Source organism: Heteronotia binoei, chromosome 1, assembly GCF_032191835.1.
Source record: "Heteronotia binoei isolate CCM8104 ecotype False Entrance Well chromosome 1, APGP_CSIRO_Hbin_v1, whole genome shotgun sequence".
NCBI lineage: Eukaryota > Metazoa > Chordata > Lepidosauria > Squamata > Gekkonidae > Heteronotia > Heteronotia binoei.
Window position 1 is genome coordinate 252,196,602 of NC_083223.1, and position 18,671 is coordinate 252,215,272.

The 18,671-nt window shown below is 48.4% G+C and overlaps 2 protein-coding genes across 3 annotated transcripts in view; both read right to left on the reverse strand.

Moving 5' to 3' along the window:
- Nucleotides 1-16,001, reverse strand: part of ATG2A (autophagy related 2A) — a 39,932-nt gene extending 23,931 nt beyond the window's left edge. The window contains exons 1-15 of one of the 2 annotated variants that reach the window (XM_060252668.1): nucleotides 15,707-16,001; nucleotides 10,185-10,347; nucleotides 9,650-9,802; nucleotides 8,408-8,510; nucleotides 7,913-8,090; nucleotides 7,573-7,704; nucleotides 6,123-6,219; nucleotides 5,535-5,696; nucleotides 4,477-4,619; nucleotides 4,139-4,214; nucleotides 2,460-2,715; nucleotides 2,031-2,181; nucleotides 1,542-1,643; nucleotides 384-557; nucleotides 36-273 (exon numbers count right to left, since the gene is read on the reverse strand). In XM_060252668.1, the coding sequence (XP_060108651.1) occupies nucleotides 36-273; nucleotides 384-557; nucleotides 1,542-1,643; nucleotides 2,031-2,181; nucleotides 2,460-2,715; nucleotides 4,139-4,214; nucleotides 4,477-4,619; nucleotides 5,535-5,696; nucleotides 6,123-6,219; nucleotides 7,573-7,704; nucleotides 7,913-8,090; nucleotides 8,408-8,510; nucleotides 9,650-9,802; nucleotides 10,185-10,347; nucleotides 15,707-15,877 (2,299 nt within the window). In that variant the 5' untranslated portion in view covers nucleotides 15,878-16,001. Of the gene's footprint in view, nucleotides 1-35; nucleotides 274-383; nucleotides 558-1,541; nucleotides 1,644-2,030; nucleotides 2,182-2,459; nucleotides 2,716-4,138; nucleotides 4,215-4,476; nucleotides 4,620-5,534; nucleotides 5,697-6,122; nucleotides 6,220-7,572; nucleotides 7,734-7,912; nucleotides 8,091-8,407; nucleotides 8,511-9,649; nucleotides 9,803-10,184; nucleotides 10,348-15,706 lie in introns of those variants that run through there. The other variant, XM_060252675.1, reaches the window with a different exon arrangement.
- Nucleotides 1-18,671, reverse strand: part of EHD1 (EH domain containing 1) — a 154,118-nt gene that overhangs the window by 132,323 nt on the left and 3,124 nt on the right. The gene's annotated exons all lie outside the window — the stretch shown is intronic.

The window sequence follows — 18,671 nt, forward strand, 5'->3', positions numbered from 1 at the left end:
ACCCCTGTCTGGGAGGAGCCCAGGCCACTTCTTACCGTGCAAGTTGCTGAAGGTGGTTTCCAGCTGGGTAGAGCCAGCAGGCCCAAGCTCTGTGTGCAGCTCAAGATCCGCCAAGGCCAGGCGCAAGCTCTCCTTGCGAACTGCCTTCTCTGCCCAGGGCCGCCTCTCGGGCCACGCCCGCAGGTCTGGAATCGGGAACTGCACCCGCAGGGTGGCCTTGGGTGCTGCCAGCTGCACACTCATCTGCCATTCTGCAGCAAGGGGAGAATCTGCCTGGCACCCAGCCAGAGAGAAAAGGGGAAAAGAAATGGTTGAGGAGACCTTTTCCCATGGGAGATGCCTTGGCCTCAGTCTGCTATGTGACCAAGCCCCACCCCCCTTACCAAGTGTGCCTCGACAGGAGGGGCAGAAGACCAGGTTGGGACGGTAGGCTCCGTGGCCCAGTGCAGGAGGGAGCAAAGCCGGTCGAGAGTCCCCAGATCCACATCCGAGCAGAATTCGGCCAGCTCAGCCACCAGCTCCATGGTGTGTTTGGCAGTAGCTTTGGCAAGACGGCTCTGTGAGGGACACAGTAGAAGAGTCACAGGAGGAGGGCTGGTTCCTTATGTTCAAGCTAGGCTGCTACCCACCCAGAGGCCTCTTTAGACACATGGCACACTGCTTGTTTTCATGCTGGGTTTAGAGATAATTCTCCTTCAGAGACATTTACTGAGCTACCTCAGCTGTCTTTTGAAAAAATAATAAAACTCTGCCAACGCTTTTTAAAAAAAACTTTTCTAAAATTAAAAATAACAAAGGAGCTCTATTATGAAACATACTCCCTTCATGACAGTTTACACAGGTCCTCAACCTTTATGAGCCTACGGGTACCTTTCCAATAAGACAACGGATGGTGGACACCGCTACAAAAAGGCTGCCGCAGAAAGTGGACTCAACCACAAAATGTCAGGGAGTGAAGTAATACTTAAATATAATAGCAACTCTTCAACATTTCAGGCAAAAATCTGACATCTAGCTCCAATCCAGAGAAGGGGATCCACTCCACTGTCAAAACGGCAGCTGTGCCCGAGATGGTCCTGAGTGTATAGGCTTCCCTCCTCACTCAGAGAGCCACTGAGGGGCAAGATCAGCATCCTTAAACTGTTAGGGACTAAAGGGTGCAAACAGCATAAAGAAGTCCACTGGCATCCAGTGCATACGTAACCTCTTCCCTGGCTGAGGTGTGGGGACATCATGTTAACCTGAGTGCCACAAAGGTTTGCTTTGCTTTCAGCCTGTCTCAGAGATGGAAGGGAAGACCAGTGGAGGGGGGGGGGCACCCAGACTGAGCGCTGCCAGTCTCCCTACAGGGGAAGCTGCACACTTCTATATTCAGTCTCTCACTGGTTGGAGGGACTCAGCCTTGAAACCACTTTATAATGGAACTGTGCAGTCCTTCCGCAACATCGGCAAAGAAGTCCTAGGCAAGTCTCCTTGTTAGATCCGTGAACCAATAAACCAATAGTGGGAGATATGCCAGTTGCCCTCTAACCAACACTTACCTTGGAGGAGGGCAGTTTCTTTGAGTGTTTGGAGCGGACACGGGCACAAGGCCGAGGTGACTGGCTATATGGAAAGGCACTGGGGATGGTAAAGACCAGCAACTGAGAAAAAAAAACAGAGGAGCGATAACAGTTGAAGGGAAGGTGTTCTCTAGATGAGGGGAAGGGGGATGTTGTTTCATGCAACTGCCTACTCCCCAGCTGCACCCACATGTAACTAGCAATGTTCTCTTTAAGCTGTGAGCAAAAATTCTTGTGAGTCTTGTGAGCAAAAATTCTATTTTGTGAGCTACTGGCATTAAAGCTGTGAGCTACTCCATAAATTAGTGTGTTTTGAGGTCATCTTTCTTGAGCTAAAACAAAAATGTATGAGCTGAAGGCTAAAAATCGGTGAGCTAGCTCAAACTAACTCAGCTTAGAGGGAACACTGGTAACTACCACAGCCTGGGCTTGTAGAAGCTTACTGTTTCCTGAAGGCTCCGCCCTCACCTCTGTGTACTCTGGCTTTGCCTGAGCACTGCTCTCTGGCCAGAGGCACTCCAAAATCTCCAGCAGCCCGAAGGACGCATCCCAGCTGAACATCTGCAGCCGGCCAGTGGCTTTGTGCTCACAGCTGATCTGTACGGCAGCCCCGGTTAGCCTGAAAAGCGATCCAAGGTGGCAAAACTCAGCATTAGGTAGGGGCAGAGAAGAGAGGAAGAAGGAAACTGCAGAAATTCTGGGGTGTTCCTTGCCTCTGGCTGCCAACAGCAGAGCAGCACATCACAGTCGATCTTTGCAAGAGTGGCAAAAACCCAACAGAAGAGTTTACTTGGCCTCTTGGGAATGCTCTTCCTTGCTCCACCAGAGGCCATTGCGGCTCAACTGCAGGAGGACCCAAGGGCTGGAGGAACGGTGAGTTTGGGCCTTAGCACCTACCTGACGTTGCTGAATGGGCAGGCCTCCTCGAAACACTGGCGCAAAGGCTGGAAGTCCCGGCCCCCGAAGGCAGAGTCCTTCAGGCCACCCAACTGGGAGAAGAAACGTTGAGCCAGCTGGAAACAGGGTCGAGGGGGAGGTGCATACCCCTGAGACTGGTGCAGCAGCGTCACAGTGAGCCCCCCCATTGTCACCCGCAGCAGCGCTTCTGGCCGCTGACTCTCCACTGAGGGGGGTGGTGGATGGGTGGCTTTGCCTGAAAGACAGTGGAGAAGTTTTAGGCAGGCAGAACCAACACCCTGATGGCCATCCTATGAAGGGCTCTAGAGGTCTGTTGTAGGGATGCCAGCTGCCAGGGGGAATCTGGGGATCCTCCGGAATGACAGCTCATCTCCAGATTACAGAGATCAATTGCCCTGGAGCAAATGGATGCTTTGGAAGGTGGACTCAACGGCACTGTACCTCAGAGGTCCATGTCCTCCCCAAGCTCCATCTTCAAGTCTCTAGCTTCCCAACTGAGATATGGCAAACTTGCTCCCCTGTTCCCCACCAACGGCCAGGGGAGACCTGGCAACCCTATTCCATTGGGATTCTTCCAGCTAGCAGCTGTGCAAACCTTACAAAGAAAGTGTGGATGTCTCCCCTGCCAATCACGCAGAAAGCAATTTGAGATTTCACAGAGCAACACAATAGAGGTCGCCTCTGGACACAAAAGCAGCAGCTCACTTGGCTGAATGCCAACTGGACAAGTACATTCAGGGCTTTTTTTGAGCAGGAACGCACAGGAATGCCGTTCCGGCTGGCTTGGTGTCAGGAGGTGTGACCCAATACGCAAATGAGTTCCTGCTGGGCTTTTCCTACAAAAAACACCCTGAGTACATTCAATAAACACTGCCGTTGTTTCAACCTTGCTTCTGTTCCTAAGGCAGCTTTGAATGCAGGGAATGTCAGCATGCTCCTCCATACCTATGACAGCTATAAATAATACAGTGCAGCAATTGCCTAGGTGTGGGAGAAGTCCTTCTGCACTGGGTTGTTTTGAATGTTTTTACCACAGCTGGCCAAATGGCAGGATAAACAGCTGGCCTGCTCAGCTACAGTAAAAACTTTTGACAGCATCTCCAGCTACGCAAAATGCTTACACCCCTACCCCGCCCACATGGCCCAAGCCTGAGAACTACGGCAGCCTGAGTTTTTTCTGTGTCTGAGGTCAAACTTTCATAGGGAGGGTAGAATGTTCAGAGTGCTGAAACCTTTAAAGCAGCTTGGGGGTCTCACAGGGAACGAAAGAGAAGCTATTAAAAGTTGGCCCTGCCTTCTGCTTGAGAGCAGCAGCATTTGCAAACTTAAATCTGCAAGTTCTCAAAATGGCACCTGAACAAAAATGCTGGCGATGATTAACCAACTGCAAAGCAGAAGTCAGAAAGCCCTAATTACCATTATTAAGAGCTGATTTATTGTTGCTAAATAAAAGTTCTGTACAGCTGACTCACCCAAGAGCTATAACAGGCTGCAGTCTCTGTGGTGCCAGGAGGAATCCCAGCTTCCTGCCCCACCACCCTAGAGCTCTCGCATCCTAACTCCTTCTTTCCACTGCTGCCCAGACCTTGCGGAGAATCAGGGAAGAATATTGTCCCTTCTTCTCCCTCCCACCTTTCCACAGTGGAAACCCATCTCACTTGGTATCTTGTTGAGGCACGGCAAGGTAGCAGCAAAGAGTGACTGTCCGTAGCGCCTGGGACTACTCGGGATCAGCTGCGGGGAGAGAGAAAAAGAATTGAGGGTGAAGCAACACCCCCACTAGGAGAGACATTACAAGAAAGGAAAGAGCAGGCGTTGCACAATGCTTGTGGGCAGGAGGCAGGGACTGCAGCCTGAAGTTGAGACTACCTGAATTTCCCAAGATGCAGTCAGGAAAAAATACACAAGCCGCAAACAGTCCAAAGCCTCCTGAAGATCCCACAGCAAGGGAGCAGGCTGAAGACCTATGCCCCAAACACTTGGCAAGAGTTCTTACCCCTGGTGTGAAGGTTGGAGCCTGAAGGTGGCTGGTGCTAAAGTCACTGTGGGTGGAGGAGTCTAGATCAATGTCGGAGAGTTCGCTAACCGAGCGCACCGAGGTCACGCTGCTTGTCATGGGTGCCATGGAGAAGAACATCTCTGAAAGGCAATGTCAGATTTGGAGCAATGTCCTGATGGGGCTGTCAGCTCATCTCTGCAATTCAAGGGGGCTGCTAGCCAAGCAAGGTGGACCCAGAACAGAAAAGATGGCCGCTACCAAAGAATGTTGAGCTTTTGCACAGAATTGTTCGGCATCAAGAGCTTCTCAAGTGAAGTCTCCCTTCAGGATTACTCAGATACCAAGCAGGGCGGGGGGGGGGGGAACCTTCAAGGATCATCCCCCCCCCCAAAGCTTACTAAGGTAATGATAATTTCCTACACTTAACCTATAGGCAGCACAAGATAGTTCCACTTGGGAACAGAAGGGACAGGAATCTGTCTGCTGTCATCTCCTTCAAGCAGGAATGGGAATTAGGGCCTGGAAGGGTAATGATGACAACTAACGAGTTAAAAACCAGCCGTGGCACCTTTTGATGTCCAACAGACCTCCACTCCCACAAGACAAAGTAGGTCAACCTCTCTTTTGGACAAAAGCTGGCTGGTGACAAGAAACAACTTCTGCCAATAAAAAAAATGGGTGATCACACAGCAATGAGTAATTAATAACACCTTCACTTCTACACATCATTAACTGATACAGCACTAAAGAGCTGAAATAGGATATGAAGACTGGTGCCACAAAGCCCTGAAATGAAAGTAATGGCATGGAGATGGGGAACACTGCAGCTACCCAACATGGCCGAAAGGGATAGCCATAAAGTCAACACCATAAAAACAGAATTCAGCAGCAGAGACCCGGAGTCTCTCAGAAGGGGTTTCAAGCAGCTGGATGTAGTGGGGAGGGCACAGCAGGAGTACGTGAATTTCCTGCATTGTGCAGGGGGTTGGACTAGATGAACCTGGAGGTCCCTTCCAACTCTATGATTCTACGTATCTCCACATGCTAAAGCCCACCTCCATTTTCCAGCATGACGCAACTCTCTACTCCCTCCAGGCGTGTGGTGGTAGACCCCAGCCCTGAATGCAACTGCTGACTGAGGTCCTGCTCTATCAGCTTCAGGTCCTCGGAGTCAAGAGGGCGACTTTTGCTCAGCTGTTCTTTCAGGACGCTGGATTCTGCGCAAGAAAAGAGAGACATGGGAATGAGATGGAACAAAAGAGGATGGGAACAGCTGTAACTGTCTAAAGAATCTGATAGCAAGTGGCAAGAGTGACACACCAGGCAGGATGGAAGCAACCCCAAAAGAACTGCCGATTATTGTTTCACATAAGCTACCCTGGGCCCTTATACATCAAAATGCAGGGAAGAAAACAAACAAAAAAGGAGGAGGGGTCTCATCTTACGTTGTGGGGGCTTATGCTGCAGGGGCAGCTGCCATCTTAAGAGTCAAGTAAGTCCCGAGGCTTGTAACCATCCACTAGTCCACTGCCCCTTGCAGAACTGGGGGCAGGACAGGATACTTCTAGTCTTGCCAGCATGGAAGCCAAAAACCTTAACTGGGTTACCACTTGTTTCTTATAGCTGCCCCCCCCCAAGCTCACCTGAGAGATTCAGAGAAGATAGAAGATCCAGCAAGTGCAAGATCTGACGGGGAGAGAGCAGGAGATGCAGCGACCCCATCTTGCCATCCAGCTCCAGCTGTGGAGACAGAGAACATCGCTCCAGTTCATAAAGAACCCCCCGCAGCACAAGTTCTAATGGTAATGTACTGGGAGCCGCCCAAAGCCAGGGCTCCCAACACCATACTGCCTGACCCACAAGTGCTCCATTTCTACCTCAAACTTTGAGGACAGAGCTATGTGCTTCAGGGGCTCTACCTTGGTGAATTTCCAGCCCTGCCACCTCTCCCATGAGCTGACCCCGCCAAGGACCAATTCTTGTCCACCAGGCCCTGCTGAATCCAGCTTCAGAGCTTGCACCTCTATCTGAGCAACTGTTCTCTGTGAACAGGTTAAACCCCTGCCTTCCTTCTGATGCCTTTTGGATGCTTCACCTCTTCCCCACCCTGTTTAGCTTTTGGCCGTATGAGACTGAGAGCCAGTGCAACACAGACCTCATCACCCAATGGTAGCAGATTTGGGAACCCAATGATAGCAGATATGCAGAGGGAAGTAGAGGCGGAAGACACATATCCAGATGTTTTGCACTCATCAATGGCATAGCCTGCTGTCCGGGACTCACACCCACCCACTGCCTTATTCTATGCCACCTCCTTCCCCAAGACACCAGTCTTCACTCTAACTATACTGACTTCGTTTTAGGAAAATGACTCTGTTGGTCTGGCATAGAAAGATTCAAATCCAGCAGCAACTTAGAAGAAGATGATATTGGATTTATATCCCGCCCTCCACACCAAAGAGTCTCAGAGCGGCTCACAATATCCTTTACCTTCCTCCCCCACAACAGACACCCTGTGAAGTGGGTGGGGCTGAGAGGGCTCTCACAGCAGCTGCCCTTTCAAGGACAACCTCTGCCAGAGCTATGGCTGACCCAAGGCCATGCTAGCAGGTGCAGGTGGAGGAGTGGGGAATCAAACCCTTTTCTTCCAGATAAGAGTCTGCACACTTAACCACTACACCAAACTGGCTCTCCTAGAGACCCATAAGATCTTCGGGGTTTAAGCTTTCGAGTTCCCTTCGACAGGTATTTCTAAGGTGCTACTGGAACTCAAATCTAGTTCTTATATCAGCAGATTCCTTGTTTGCTTAGGAAACAGGGAGGGAGGGAGGGGAGAAGCCCCCTGCTCCAGGACCCATCTTTGGAAGAATCCCAAGACCCTGGGAATTTGGCACTGACATCCAGGAAGCTCACACACCCAAAAGGCCTACATGTACTTTTGACACACACACCAGTTGCACAAAACAAAGCCAGTAAATCTCTAGCCTCAGTTCCTTCCTCTCCCTGCTTCCAAGATTTGAACAGGATACCCAGACCTCTTGGATGCAGGCGAGACACTGTTTTCAGCAGATAGCAAGTATGCGATTGACTGACCTTGGGTCCGGGAAAAGCCTCGTTTTGCTTAAGCTTGATCCTCATCTCTGTGTACCCAGAGCAGCTGCCAATTTGAAGCAGAGGGGAGGCCTCCTCCTCCTTCCCCTGAGAGCTGGACGACTCCGCTGCCTCCTGGATTGGAGGGAGGGGACAAGGCATTCCTAAACACAGGGAGACGGGAGTCTGCAACACCCCACCTCTCTTTGGCACTGCTGCCTCACCGTGCATTTGAGCTGAAGGGGTGGCCCCCCAGACCCACGCCATGGGGGGGTGACTGTGCTTTCAGACTCTTAGAAGAGCTTCAGCCCTCCCAAGACAGAGACCGCCCACAGGGTTATACCTTGGGGGCATTGGACTGTGCACGTGTATCATTGTCTCCACTGCTGTCTGTGAACTCCTCGTAATACAGCAAGATACCACTCAGCTGCAGGATCTTGTGCACAAAGGCCGGAGGCTGGTGGATGTTTACAGGCAGCACTTGCCCGGGATCCTTCACTGCTTCATCACAGTATTCTAGCCTGTGGGCCACATGCAGAGAGAGAGAGAGAGAGAGGGAGTACAGGAGGTGAGGATGGTCAGGACAAGCAATGCACCAATGGCTTAGGAGGGGGCATTCCCAAGACAGTCTCTCTCTTTCTCCACTGCCTGGCCACGCTCACCTTCCTTAAGGTGAGCTTAAGCACCAAAAACGCATTGGAGGAGCACACCACCTCGAGCATGCTTACAGACTCAGTATGCACACAGGCAGTCTGCTAGCAATAGATGCCTCCTGCTGTCAAGCAAAGGTAATCTAACAAATGCATCACATCTATTGGGGGGAGTCAAAGCCACTTACTTTTTGATGTGCACCTCCAGGGCCACGCTGCCCTGTGCCCAGCTCGGCATGTGCTCTATTCGTACCACAGTATCCAGGAAGGTCACCTCAATCCTTCGCAAGACTAACAGAAAGCAGAGAACACCAGGAGATCATTAGGCTCCCATGCAAGGCTACAAAAACACATTCTACCCAGTCTTCATCAAACTGTGAGAGAGCAGGCAGCCTTCAGGACTTCATGAGCACAAAGCGGGGTGGAAAACCTCACACAGTTTGGCAGCTGCCTTAGGAGGCCTGCCCCCCTTCTCCCATTCAAGACTTGTTCGTAACAATGATGTCCATGGATGTTCATTCCAGAGGGTAACTAATTTGGTCTGCTGTAGAACAGCCAGATTACAATCCAGAAGCAGATCTTTTTGGGGGGGGGGGGGAGGGGAGTATGTGCTTTCAAGAGTCAAAGCTCCCTTCATTAGATATGTTTCCTTGGAATTTTAACAATAGATATGGATGATTATTTTTGAAGACAATGAGAAGCACCTTTGCCCACAGTGCTGCAGCTTGATCTGACATCAGCAGCCTGACAAGCACACAATCATAACTGCCCCCTGACCATTCCTATTTTAACCAGCTTTGCAGATCCAAATAGAAACAAAATGAAAGAACAGGCAATCTCTACCTGCCCAAGTTTCCTTCCTAAGCTGGTATTTTATATCCCATTTGTGAAAAGACAGCTATCCTATATCCAAAGTGGGTGTTTTCTTAAAAAAGCAATGATCATTCTAGACTGGAGAAGGAGGAGCACACACAGCCCAGAGATGATGGATTCAGAAACAAAGAGCAGAAACCAGTGCACTATTTTTGCTCCCATCTTTTTAAAGAGCTATATGAGGCTCCAGTGGGGTCCTTCCACATAATACACACACACACACACAAATCTCATGCTGAAAAACTAAGGTTCTAGAACTATCCCAGAAATGAAGGTACAGAAACAAGGTTTCTTTAATAGATATAGACATGAGCGAATAAGTGCTTTCCACAGACACACTGGAACATACTTATTTAATTCATTTACCCGACATTCCCTTCCCCCAGTAGGGGCCAGAAGTGGCTTATAACATTTTCTGTTTCCTCATTTTACCCTCACATGAGCTCTATGAAGCAGTTTAATCTGCAAGCATGCAACTGATCCCAGGTCAGCCCTAACCCAAGTACACATAACCCAGCCAAAGGCCAGATTCATTCGCACTCTCCTGGGGAACTCACCAGTTTCTATGGTTTGGGCAAACATTTCAAGTCCCTCGAGAGGCTGGGGGGTGTCCGAGGGCTCTTCGGCCTGCTCCTTCAGGCACTCCTGCGCCAGCTGCATGCTTGTGGTCATGCATGATGCCCAGCTCTGCGATTCTGAACCAGGGGGAGCTACCGGAGCACAAAAGGGGAAAGGGTCCTTTAGACATAGACAAATGCAAGAGGCAAAGCCCTGGGGGCAGGGGAAACAGCCTCTGCATGGAAAGCCAGGCTGGAGAAACAGCATGAGAGACACTTTATCTTGCATCTGTCTCCTTGGTCAGTTCACATTATGACCACTCAAGACGGGTAGCTCTGCTGTGATGGCAGAAACTAACCAGCATTTAAAAAAAAAAAGTAGGAAAGCCTAAAAGTGCTCAGTTTACCCCAACCCTTCACCATAAGCATAGAATTGGGATGAGGATCTGGGTTTCCCCAGCACAATCCAACTGCTCACATCTCTTCCCCCCCCCCCCCCAAATCTGTGCACCATCCCCCCAAAACTGGCTCTCACCACTACGGTACTTTGGCCGGCACGTAATCTGCAGACCGCTCACTTCCACAGTGCAATTCTCAGTGACTAAGGCAGACCAGGGGATTGTGACGGCGATGCTGTCGATGAAGCCATCGACGATTTCCAGGGGGGCTCCAATGGACTCCAGGAACTCGTTCACGGACTGTAGAAGGAAGCGACTGAGCTGAAGTCAGGCAGCAAGAACGTGGCCCATTTTACCAGCAAATCACCTATGTGCCAGCTGAAATGAACCCTCTCTGGGTCATCAAGCATCGCAAATCAGCCTTAAAAGCCCCAGCTGGTATCAGGTGGGTAGGAAGTTTGGTTCACAGGCTTGGGAAATGTTATCTATTGTTCAGCCCCAACATTGGAGAGCCCAAGCACCAATCTGGATGCTCCTAACTGTACACCCCTGCCGGGAACAGCAAAAGAGAAAAGGGGGAGGCAAAATGAAGACGTCTGCTCAACTGGTGCTATGGCTTTCCATAATTGCATCTATGCCACAAAACTCAATGGTGCATACAGGTGCCACAAGGTTTCTCGACACACGCTAAACAGACCCAGACCTGCATAGCTTCAGCAAAGCTGCTGCACCATGTGCCCTCCCCAACCATGCCCACAGAACTAGATTTAATATCATGTCTGTCACACTGCAATATATAATTGCCAACATGACCTTAGCTCAAGGAAAAACTGCAGCTGACGCTGGGGTCAGTAAAAACCAACTGCTTTGATGGGCATTTGTAGCAGAAATGCCATCTAATCGCAGCCATTTTATGGCAATCCAGTCAGGTTTTCAAGGCAAGACTCCAGAAATGATTAGCCATTGCAAGTCTCTGTAAAGTAACCCTGGACTTCCTTGGTGGGCTCCTATCCAAGTACTAAGTGCTGACCCTACGTAGCTTCTGAGATCCAGTAACTGTGAAATCTAGAGCGAACGTCTGTAGGTCTGGCATGGATTAAAACGTTTCTTCAAGTACCATCTTACATTTCATAACCTCAACATTAAAATCCAGTGATCGGTTTAATGAACTGTCCCATTGACACCCACACAAGATGAAGTCTATCACAACCCTTATCTTCTTTGTACTGCTGGCAAGTAGAAACCACATTGCCCATCTGCATACAAAGAATCACTGATTAAAGTCTGGGAGATTATGGTGCTTCACAAGTTAGCCCAACCATGTCTCAAAATCAAGTCAGTTACCAACTTTTTTGCCTTTTTTGGGTCATCTTTCTTCCCTTACATACAATCACTGGGTAGGAGAAATCAAATACAACTTGCCTCTTTGCAGGCATATTTTCATTACAAGTGATCTGTATGTCACATAATGTTTTAGAACAGATAATGTTCTGAAATGTGTTTTTGTAAAGTTAAACATACAATCAAACTCAATGGACCATTTGTTAGTTTTAAAACTATTTTATTCCAAGATATCCTCTTTCATACACTTCCAACCCAAGACTGTGAGCCTCTTGAGCTTCACAAAAACTGTATGTTATAAAATAGCTCAATGAAAATAAATTTTAAAGGACAGTTACATTTTATATCCCATGAAGCAAATCACTAAGTAAGCTGAAAACCTCACTAGGCCCATTTTGGAGTATTGTGGGACATGTTAGTTTAACAGCCAACTGATTTTCATTTCACCTTCCTATTAAGTCACCAGTCTTTATTTATAACCAGTCCTTTTAAATCTGACCAGTCTTTATTTAAAACATCTACAGGCTCTAAGTCTCTGTGTTTGAAACTGCATGGATGGAACCTAGTGCTGTATCACCAGCCTCATACTAGGGTCTGGAAATGAATGATCCTCCCCATGCACTTGGGGGCCTGAATGAAGCATTTTGAACAAGTTTTCCCCAGACTGGGCCACTGACCATTTTAGTCACTAAGTATTGCAACGACCACTAAGAAGAAGAAGAATTGCAGATTTATACCCCGCCATTCTCTCTGAATCAGAGATGCAGAGCGACTTACAATCTCCTTTATCTTCTCCCCCCACAACAGACACCCTGTGAGGTGGGTGGGGCTGAGAGGGCTCTCACAGCAGCTGCCCTTTCAAGGACAACTCCTACCAGAGCTATGGCTGACCCAAGGCCATCCCAGCAGGTGCAAGTGGAGGAGTGAGGAATCAAACCCAGTTCTCCCAGATAAGAGTCCATGCACTTAACCACTACTCCAAACTGGCTCTCTAAGTCAAATAATAGATTTCAAACAGATTCATCTGCCATACTGGGACAGCTACATGGGGGAAGCCAGGAAGTGAGACAAGTACAGAGAAGAACAACTCCATCAATCACTCTGATCAGCCCAAGTTACACACTCAACAGGAAAAAAAAATCACAGAGTGCATTAGATGAAGGCACTGGAAAAGAACACAAGTAAAAGATCTGAACTAATTGTTCCATTGCAAATCTGATTTGGGCCCCAGGTTTTGGTAACAGAGGTAAAAACTCATAGTCCTGTCTTCCCTTGAGCAAGAACAACCAGAGCACCAGAGACATGACCCGCTATCTTTGCTGGGAGATGTGCTCCATAAACGGCCCACCCAGATCAATATGCCTACAGCAGTTTAGGAGGAGAACACGCAAGTGGACCTGCACATTACAGAAGATGTCTGCCTGAATTTTTATGGTTCCTTGACACTTTGTCCTGTTGCATTATGCTCCTTGAGAATTCTATTCTCAGTAGAAGTACAAAGAATAGTTAAGTGAAGAGTAGAGGTTAGCTTACTGCTGTGATAAGTGAGATTGCCCCATATTTATTTATACAGAGCAACACTTTAGTTATAGCTTTTAAAAAAAACAGCATTTAGGTAGGATTAAGTTTTGTGTAGCAATACTGAAAAAGTAGTCATTAAAATATAAAACCCAGAAGGATAAAAAAATAAGCATGGCTCCTAAAGCCAAAGAAAATTTGTCCAATCCTGCTGTAACTCCTCTACATTTTATTGTATGGCTCAAGCCGTCGGGTTGAAGGAGCTCAATGAAGGAAAGTGATTCCTCTAGCACATGTTTTCAAGGTCCTCCAGCCTACTGGAGGAAGAAATTCTTGACTGTTTACAGGATTACGTATGAGCTAAACTCCCAAAAAGGAATACCCTCTGCCCCTGGGCTAGACATTATACAGAAGCACAGAGGCAGCATGGGCAAAGCAAGGCTGGCAGGAGGTTGGAGAGCCAGTAAGGCCCAGGCCGAGTACTACACAAACGGCAGGCATGCAAACTAATAAGCCACTGACATGCTCCTCAGCCAAAGGAGCCAGCCAAACTGTTCTCTACATTCAACTTGGAGTTTCTTATATGAAAGCTAAGAACATGGACGATAAGAGAGGTCCTGTGGAAAGGTCAGCACCCAACAAGTGGGCAGTGACTTGCAGGGATAATTCTACCCAGCTGGCTGTCCTCCAAGCTAGGGTGACAGATCTCAGAGCAGAGAACTTGCAGAGCACCAGCACCTCCCACTTCACCCTATGAGAGGCTGCATGCAAGTACTCATGCTTCCAAATATTAACTGCTCCAGAACAATTATCTTTTCTCTGCTTTGCCACTCATGATCACCCACAAAACAGAACCCCAGGCATGTGTAAAGTACATTGGTAAGGGTAAAAGGGCCAGCTAACCTACACTGAATAAGCTTCGGCCTGTAGCTCTATACCTGTATTCCTTGCTCTATAAACTGACCTCCCTGGGAAACATTTGACCTTTGCAACTGAAGCTTGCCCAGGGTTGGTATGAAAAGTACAGCTTCTCTTTTAAGCAGTTCTTCTTTTTGTCCTTCCTTAAAAAATATTCACTATGCAGTGCAACATTTTCTGCTTCTGTGAAACAAAATGAGGCCAAGGCAACCCACTGAGTCTGTTGTAGAGCAGGAATTTGTGGCCAGATCCAACGCCACAAAGTGGTTTACACAACTTGGCTAAGGGCAAAGGAAGCTAATGTGGCAGTCCTCAGCATAATGGAGGGGGACCTAAGAGCACGGAAAAGATCACCACCTTTTACCATCATTAAGAGGTTTTCCAAGATATAATTTTTCTTTGGATTTTGGTCCCCACCCACTACTATTCTGTATACTTTGCCCCACAAGCAACCACATTGATGCAAGCCAGAAAGAAGTCCCAGAAGACCGGTGCTTCCTACTTCCCCCCACTGCAAGTCTGTTTATCTCCAAGGAGCCTTTCCTACCCTGGATCACAGCCAGCAACAACACTGAACTCAGTAAACAGCCTCTTGCAAAAGCTGGAGGCTGGTCATCAGTCAAAGAGGTTGGTCACAGCAGTCCTGGGGATATCTAGGGCTTATGACCACCCCCACCTGGGACTGAAGCACAAAGGGATCAAGGGAGATATACCTTTTAGGGTACCCAAGGCTGTGCCACTGCACCTAATTATGAAAGGACTGCTTGTGTTGGGCAGGAAAAACTTAACTGATACTTATAGCTGGTTCCCATTCCTAGAGAGCATCATCCAATCAGGCCTGCAGAAGCCTAGGAGCTCTCCAACCTGCCACAGCAGCTTCACATCAACACAAACCCATCATCTGGTCCCCACCAGAGTTTCCTTTCAAACAAATAACAATATTAAACAGCGGGGGGGGGGGGAGGAATATCTGCCCTCCTTCCCTTTATGCCATCACTCCACAATGAGGACACACACTCCTCAGTTGTTATTTTGGCTGCAGCAACTCAAGGGATGACTCAGGGTCAGGGCATGCCTGTCCTGCTGCAACCCTGACAGGATGGCTGTGGGTGTAAAGAAGGCAATTAAAGGGCAGCTGGAGGCCAATGGAAGGAGCCCAGGAGCAGGTATGCAGCTAAACATAAAGCAGACAAGCTCAGATGCAACAACAGAAGGGGGTGGGGAGAAGAGATTGTCAGCTGCAACTCCTATCCAGAGCCATAAGCAACCTCACCCTGACCCCTTGTGGCTGCCTGTGTGAGAAGGAAAACAGAGAAGGCCTAAAAACTAGTAATGGTGGCTGTTTGTTGATCCTCCAGGGCAACACTGTGAAGCAGGATGCTGGACTAGATGCATCCCCTGGTCTGATCCAGCAGGGCTTCTTGTATATTACTACTAAGCACTTATGTGCATAGTTAAAGAAGTCAGCTAGGCTTGGAGAAAGTCAGGTTGAGACACCTCTGTCCCCCCACAGCTCAGCCTACCAAACGTTGTCGGAAAGGTAAAAAGATAAGGATGAACGTCGTCTGTTTCTGGAAGTGATAAAAATATGAAATAAATGGAAGGATATGGAATCCTGGTGACGCTAGTTGAATTCAAGGGTAACGTAAAGGAAGGGAAAGCGAACAACTTGAGCACTCCCTTCTAATTGTTTCACCTCTAGTAAAACGGGGCAAGCAGCCGACCAGCAGTGCCCTGACCAGACAACCTCCAGCACGCTGGGACTCGGCCTCAATCCTGCCCCCCCCGCAACCCCGCACCCTCGGGCCAGTCTCGCTCCCTTGAGAGGCAGGCGAGCGTTCGGCAGGTGAAGCTGCTTTTTGGCCCCCCACGCCTCCCTCACCCAGACATCGAGGTGGATGCGGCTGAGGCGGCCCGCACCGGCGTAGAGATCGAGGCTGAGCTGCTCGAGGCCGAGTCGCTCCTCCAGGAAGTGGCCCAGGTAGTGCTGCAGCAGGTAGCGGCAGGCGCGCTTCTTGATTGAGCTCGACCACGGGAAGAACCAGCGCGACATGGCTGGTGGGTTGGCTGGCTGCCGGAGCCGGCCCGTGCAGCACCTCACGCGGCCGGCACGATCACTTGACTCCCCGGCTCAGAGCCCAGCTTCTTTCCTCCAAGGCCCAGCCCGACCCCCCCTCCCCCGTGTGGAGAGCCCCGCACTCATTGGCCACGCCGTCGGCCGCGCCCACTTGCGTTAATCTGGTTGGCTTGCCGAGGTGAGAGAGAAAGTGGGAGGAGCTAGCGGGAAGGGATCAGCTTCAGGGAGTAAAATAAGCCCTCTCGGCGGCGCGAGAGCCCGTGAAATAAGTCGCCTAGGTCAACAGAGCGCATGCGCCTGTCCCTGGGAACCCAGGGACGAAGTAAATAAAGCCTATGAGCGTGCGCGGCCGATCATGCGCAGATATAACGAGGTGCGGCGCAGGCGGCAAAAGAGTGGCCTCCTGCGTGCGCGCACAGAACGCCTGCGTGCAAAGAGAAGTCGCTGGGGAGGCAAGGAGCATAGAGTTGAAAAGGCTAGAGTGACTTTCACAACCCATTTCCGGTTTTCTCTTTGAATGTGGTAGCGCTGCGTGTGGAATGGAAGTGCGGCAGGCGGGGCAGCATTGAGTTCAGGCAGGGATTATGTTTTTATTTACTGATAACTTTATATTTAACCGATTAACGTGGGTGGTGTTGGCAGCGAGCGGAGCTGTGGGCATTTTTGTGTTGTGAACACAAAACAGCGGCCTCCAGAATGTGATTAAGAGGGAAGGGCATAATTTGTTGATTTAAAATATTTATGAATTTACCACACAATTACAAGGTGAGTAACAACATGAAATAAAAATACTGCCAGTGAAATGAGGCCGTGTCTGTAAATTCGAGTTTGTGCTGGTGCAACGCATGGTTTTGCTAGCCTCCAGGTGGGGAATCACAACTGATCTCCAGACTACATAGATTTCCTTTAGAGGAAATAGCTGCTTTAGAGGTTGCGCTCTATAGCATTACATCCTTGCTGAGCTCTCTCCCCAGAGGCCAGACTCCCCAGACACTGTCCCAAATCTTCAGGGATTTTCTACATTTCTTTTGCCCCCAACACACTCTGAATGAAGCTGCCCTTGCAAACTTTTCAAATCTTGTTGCTAGCTTTGGCTGCCTTGCGTCATGATTTATGGGGAGAAAGGCAGGATGAAGATGAAACACCAAAAACCAACAAAGAAAACAGTCGCTCCCACTTACACATTTCAGGTAGCTTATTTTTGTGTGTGTGCTACTTGATGTTTGTTTTTCCTTGGAGCCAGAGCAAGCGGAATTGCAACTGGGCTTTTATGCAATATTTTAAATAACACTGTATTTCAAGTGAATCAATAAGAAAAATAGTTGGTTTTTATATCCCGTGTTTCTCTACCCTAAAGAAGCATCAGAGTGGCTTACAATTGCCTTCCCTTTCTCTCCACACAGCAGATATCTTGTGAGGCTGATGGGGCTGAAAGAGCTCTGAGAGGACCGTGACTAGTCCAAGGTCACCCAACTGGTTTCATGTGAAGGAATGGACAATTAAACCTGTTCTCTGGAGTCGAGTCCGCCACACTTAACTACTACACCACAGCTAACTCTCAAGTGTCCTTCTTCCATAGATGTTTTTCTTCTTGCCCCTCAGAAAGCTTGAAAGGGTGGACCACTGAGACTAATAAGATGAAGAACAGCTTACCTGGGTACAACCTATCATTACACATTCCCCATTTTCTTGACTCTTAAAAATTTTCAGATGGCATTTCCTGGGTTTGTTTTAGTATGTCCAGGAGAGCAACTGGAGACCTACACCAATTTTGTAATACTTGCTTTTTGTGTGTGTGAATAAATGCCCTCTACCTTAGAATCCACTGTATTATTTTATTAATCGGACCTGCACTCTATGTTTGCCCCAGAGGCTGCAATGCTGGTAAAAGACTGGCAGAAGGAAAACTGCAGATGAGTCATCTCTCCCCCAAGCACAAAGCAGTCCAGAGCTTAGTTAGCAAATAGCTGTGGTCAAAGTAAGAACACAGTTATAGCATTTCACACCCTTATGTTTTACCTAGACTTGTAACAAGAGCAATTAACAGGCAACTTTTATTACCTTTTATTAGTTTCCCACGCAGATTCTATCCAGACTAAATGGTATTTCAACTTGTTTATTACACTATTTTGCCATTTGATCCTTACTTCGTATCACTTTACATTCTTAACCACTACCCACAAGCTATATGTAAGTTCCGCTCACTGTACCCCGTTCCCTCGTCTGAAGAAGTGTGCATGCATACAAAAGCTTACATTCTGAATAAAACTTTGTTGGTCTTAAAGTTGCTACTTGACTCCTACTTTGTTCTACTGCTTCAGACCAACATGGCTGCCCACCTGGATCTACCTCCCTGAAAAGTTACACTTACAAAGACCAGGACAGCCAATAAGCAGATGGTAATTTTTCTCCCTCGTGGAGCAGGAAGATCAGAACTGGTCCCAGAGGAGAGACTCCCAAGTGAAGATTATAAATACTTAGGACATGAGGAAGAAGCTCTCTGCGATGCTGCTTTCATCTCTTGGATAGGGCAGAAGCCATGAAAGAGGAACTTCATTTTGACCACATGTAAAGGGACAATGAGAAGTCCCAATTTTGCAAATTAAAGTAAAGATGGATTGTTAAATACTGCAACTTAAAAAATTACCAATCTATCCCAATTAGCCATTGTTAGCCTATGTATAGGATGTAGGGTAAGAGGTGCATGTTTTCACCACTTATTATCTTTGCTCAGCCTGATGCTTGAACAGAACACATGTATCGTTTTTGT